Source organism: Bufo gargarizans, chromosome 3 (assembly GCF_014858855.1).
Source record: "Bufo gargarizans isolate SCDJY-AF-19 chromosome 3, ASM1485885v1, whole genome shotgun sequence".
In the NCBI taxonomy this organism is placed as follows: Eukaryota; Metazoa; Chordata; class Amphibia; order Anura; family Bufonidae; genus Bufo; species Bufo gargarizans.
This window is the reverse complement of record NC_058082.1, coordinates 562,406,755-562,411,705: the sequence shown is the minus strand read 5'-3', so window position 1 is coordinate 562,411,705 and position 4,951 is coordinate 562,406,755. Positions and strand designations below refer to the sequence as shown.

General features: G+C 41.6%; 1 protein-coding gene across 1 annotated transcript; it reads right to left on the bottom strand.

Annotated features, from left to right (window-relative positions):
• Positions 1 to 330: 330 nt before the first annotated feature.
• LOC122930697 (gastrula zinc finger protein XlCGF7.1-like) lies at positions 331 to 4,476 on the bottom strand. Its single transcript, XM_044284256.1, has 2 exons — positions 4,398 to 4,476; positions 331 to 2,592 (listed from the first exon to the last, which is right to left on the bottom strand). Exons 1-2 carry the CDS (start codon positions 4,465 to 4,467, stop codon positions 1,664 to 1,666), a joined length of 999 nt encoding a protein of 332 aa, XP_044140191.1. The 5' UTR covers positions 4,468 to 4,476; the 3' UTR covers positions 331 to 1,663.
• Between the last annotated feature and the right edge of the window lie 475 nt (positions 4,477 to 4,951).

Here is a 4,951-nt window from a genome sequence, read left to right as displayed (position 1 = left end):
ACCACAGCCTGGACATTCCTCCCTTTTCACCCACTGACTTGAGCATCGGAGCATGAGCTTTAAATCGCGCAGGGAAAAGGCATTTTTTGGAGATCCGGTGACATACCGGGCTCTCCATGGGACTGCCAGGAAGCCCGGTAATGTCACCAGCACTTAAGGGGCGGGATATAGCGCTGCCCTAGCCAGTAAAACAGCTAGCGCAGTGCTAAAGCCCGCCCATCAGAGCCGGTGACATCACCGAACACAGGCGGAAGCTTCTGCCCGGCAGTGTGTTATGATAAACAAAAGAGCCCTTGCCCTGTGCGATTTAGCGCAGGGCAAGGGAGCGCATCGGAGCATGAGATGCTCTGATGCTAGCCTCAGGGGGGCTGCCTGGGTGAAAATAAGTGTATGTCCGGGTTCAGCTCTGAACCCGGACAACCCCTTTAATAGGAAGGCTGATCAGCACCTTAGTCAGCAGCTGGACAGGATAAGGGGAAGCAATGCCCGTGTCTGCTTAGGACAGCAGCGAACCTGGGCCGCCAGCCTAACACATGGAAAAATATTGTAAAAATCTGCAAAGATTCTAAAGAAAAACCATACTTCAAATAACAGGATTTTAACAATAAGTAATTTTCTGCTGACATATTCTCTACAACTCCCAGTGAGCTAGTGGTGTGATAGTGCTTATACACCGCAGCTCATCTGAGGAGGGTACACTGCTGATGGAGGGAAAGAGCTAATTTACCCAGGAGATATCAGAATTACCTCAGATTTCCTGTAGGCAGTGAAGCTAAGTATAGTTACAGCTCTACCTTAAAGGGGTAGTTCATTCCAGAGGGGCCAGGAAAGGGTCCTATTTTGACAATTTTCTAATGTGGGTGTATCTCTCCCTGTAGTACATGCTAGAGCAGTGTGTCCAGAATGCTGCTGCCTCCCCCTTGCAACTGCTTTCTCTCTGTAACCTGTGTGATCTGCCCTCCTCGGATCCTCTACCAATTACTGTTCTGCTGCCGATAGTTCTAACACTATTACCTTTATTCGGTAGGTGTAAATGCTTAAAGTGATACCAAATGTATGCAGTTTACTATTTGGTCCTGTGTTGCCATATTCTGAGAACTATAATGTTTTTATATTTCTGTGTACCTCTGTGACAAGCATTGTTATTACTTATTAACCTATTTATGGGATGAAAATTATACATCATTTCTGCAACATTCACAAAAAAACAACACAAAGCCATTCTATGACATATATGTACATCATCATCTTGTGGCAGAGAGTTAAAAGAGGTTTACAGAATTCGGAAAACATGTCTCATTTCTTTCACAAACGGTGCCACACCTGTCCATGGGTTGTGTCTGGTATGGCAACTTGGCTCTATTAAAGTGAATACGGCAAAACTGCAATACCACACACAACCTGTGGACAGACGTGGCATTGTTTTTTGAGGAAAGCTGCTGTAATCTTCTAATGCTGAACAGCACCTTATAGTTCGACGTCACAAGGCATTCTCATGTCCTACACACTGATATGGAGCTCACAACTTCCACTTTTCATAAATCTGAACACTACAATGAATTCTCACCTTAGTGATTTATCTGATGTGACAAAAGAACCAATTTCTGGCCAAAACGCTGCCCACACACTGCACATGAAAGTGGTTTCACCATTGTGTGAATTTTTAGATGTTCCAAAAGATTTGATTTGTGACTAAAACAGAATCCATATTCTGAACCTGAAAATAGTTTATTGTGTGATTTTTTTGATGTTCCTCAAGTTGTGATACCTGGCGAAAACGTTTCCCACATATTGTACATGAATTTGGCTTCTCTCCTGTGTGATTTTTTAAATGTACCACTAGTTGTGATTTATGGTTAAAACATTTCCCACATTCTGAACATGAATATGGCTTCTCTCCTGTGTGAATTCTTAGATGAATCCCAAGATCTGATTTATAGCTAAAACATTTCCCACATTCTGAACATGGATATGGCTTCACTCCTGTGTGAATTCTTTGATGTTTCACAAGATCTGATTTCTGGTTAAAACATTTCCCACACTCTGAACATAAATATGGCTTCTCCCCTGTGTGAACTCTTTGATGTTTTTCAAGATCTGATTTCTGGTTAAAAGATTTCCCGCATTCTGAACATGAATATGGTTTCTCTCCTGTATGAGTTCTCAGATGTTTTACAAGAATTGAATTCCGACTGAAGCACTTCCCGCATTCAGGGCATGGAAAAGGCCTCTCTCCTGTGTGAGTTTTCTTATGTCTCACGAGTTCTGGTTTCTGGTTAAAACATCTCCCACATTCTGAACATGAAAATGGCTTCTCTCCTGTGTGACTACTCTGATGTCTCACAAGTACTGATTTCCGGCAAAAACCTTTTCCACATTCTGAACATGTAAATGGCCTTTCACCTTTGTGAATTCTCTCATGTATGGAAAGATTACATTTCTTTTTAAATCGCTGCCCACATTCAGAACATGCCAAAAGTTTACCCAATCTATGAATAGTTCTAGTTTTGCCAATAGAAGATGGATTATCTTCTACAATAGAAGAGGAAGATAAAAGGTGATTTGAGTCGGAGCCTCTCATTCTGTCTTCACCTAGAAAAAGAAAAGTCATATTGAGCCATTATGTTTAATAGCTGGTGTGTGGTCCTGTTTATGGAACCTGGTTATATTTTGTATTGTATTATACTGTGTGTGTATACAGTACGGGATACCAGTTGCTGCACAGTGTTTGGGAATACTTCTAGGATAGGTAGGAGTCCCAAGTAGGAAAATATGGGATACCATAGAGTTCAGTACTGAAGAACACTTTGGATAGCCTGGGGTAATCTGGAGACAGTCCTCTATATAGCCCCACAGAGCATTCGAGCATAGGCCTAGTCAAGGAGCAGGGAAGGATGTGTCAGCCCCCCATGTAACCGAGCATTGGCTGTGTTTTTTCAGCATTATGGGTTGCTGAGAACAGATGAACATGTAACAGATCCCCATCGATCTGATTATGATGAACCATATGGTTGACAGGTTATCAATATCCAACACCTGGAAGATCTCTTTCAGTGAGTGACATTTGTTGTAGAATTTGCATTATCCCTAAACATGTCACTAGATTCTTCTGCCTAATTACAATATGGAACAGGGGTCAGCAACCTTCAGCACTCCATCTGTTGTGAAACTACAACTCCCAGCATGCTCCATTCACTTTCTATGGGAGTTCTGAGAACAGCCAAACAAGTTTGCATGCTGGGAATGGTAGTTTTACTAAAGCTGGAGTGCCGAAGGTTGCTAATCTCTGGCATAGAAGAAGGTTTTCATAGATTAAACTTTTCCTCGTTCTCTTTCACCACAACATAATTTCATAATTCAATAGTATTGGTGAAAATAGTAAACTGCATATTATAATTTATAATCCAGCTCTGGGATGAGCAGATGCAGCAGCAGCGTCTGGCCTCTCTTTGTGAAAAGACAGGGAAATAAGGGCATAAACTGTCTCAGGTCTTTAATTAAAAAAATTTTAGAGTTCAATAAATTCACATACACCCTAAAATAAAATAAAAATGTAGGTACCCATTAAGTTTCCCATTACACTCTTCAATATTGAAATTGCAAGACCAAGGAAGACAAGCCGTACGGTCATACAACTTATGGAAGCTTATATGCAAATCGTAAAATTTTCAGCACCTAGCTCCTCCTAGCAAAATTAAAAGAAAAGTTTTGAAACCTAAAAAAGAAAAATCTGATCTAGACATGTGGGATGATTGTGCGATGCCTTCTGTTTATTGATGTGCCAGTTATCACCGAGTATTGAAAACTTAGAGGGACAGAATCCTTGAACCGAGAGACCATGGTTTATTACTCTGGCAGAACGCTAAGCATTAAAGCTCAGATGTCAGCAACTGTTCAATGTTGTATGTTGTAGTGGTTGAAAGAACAATGGCAAAATGACCGCAAGAGGTGCACAAGGGGGAGCCTCTGCACAGACAGATTGTCTAATTAGAAGAATCAGTGATCCATCTGTACTGCAAGTGAAATTGGATATGACATTTTAGGCCTAGGGAGACTAACAATTTCTATACAAACCATCAGAAGGGGTTTGCATGACACTGGGCTACAAGCCAAATGCCACTGCTCTCAAAGACTATCATGCGTGTATCAGCACACAGTGAGGAGAAGGCTTAGGCCTAGTTCATACTGTAGTGTTTTAGTCAGTGATTTCCATCAGTGATTGGAGAGTGGAGACTACACAGAAATAAAGTAGAATGGAAAGCTTTGCACCTGCTCTGTGGTTTTGACATGCAACTGGTTTTGTCTCACAACAATCACTGATGAACTAGGCGTTATGGAGGATGGCCTTTGGTCAAGAAGCCTCTTCTCTCCAAGACATAAATCAAGGACATACTTACCCTCTGCTGGAAGTTCAAGGACTTCACTGTAGAGTACTGGGGTGAAGTTATTTTCTCCATGCCCCTTCATAATGTTTGGAACATCTGGAAAAAAGATTGTGCGGAGAAAAGGTGAGCGCTACCATGAGTCCTGTGTCATGCATCCAGTAAAGCATCCTAAGACCATTCATGGGTGGGGTGACTTCTCATTCAAAGGAGTGGGTTCACATTTTTTTTTACTAACACCAACATGAATGAAGAATTGGCTCAAAACATCCTTCAGTATACCATAGAAACATCTGACAAAAAAATTCAAAAGCTTTAAAGCAGCATACAGTACTTGTGTCAGATCAAAAATCTTGTGATCTGTCTATGGATGGAGCTTAGTATCTAGATAGTGGACCGCATATCCTGTTCTAGAGAGTTATGACCTTGTTGAGGTCAGAAGAAGGTGGTGTGTGTGGAGTAGTTCCCGGGAGATCTTGAAACCTATAGTTTGTGTACAGCTTGCTGCTGTAGGGTCAACACCTGGCTTAGAGGGAAGAGATAGAAAGAGAGAGAGAGAGAAGAGAGAG

Coding starts and splice junctions, on each gene's coding strand:
- LOC122930697 (XM_044284256.1), bottom strand. CDS start 4,467: ATGAAGGGGCATGGAGAAAATAACTTCACCCCAGTACTCTACAGTGAA. Junction 2,593..4,397: donor CCTTGAACTTCCAGCAGAGG/GTAAGTATGTCC, acceptor TTCTTTTTCTAG/GTGAAGACAGAATGAGAGGC.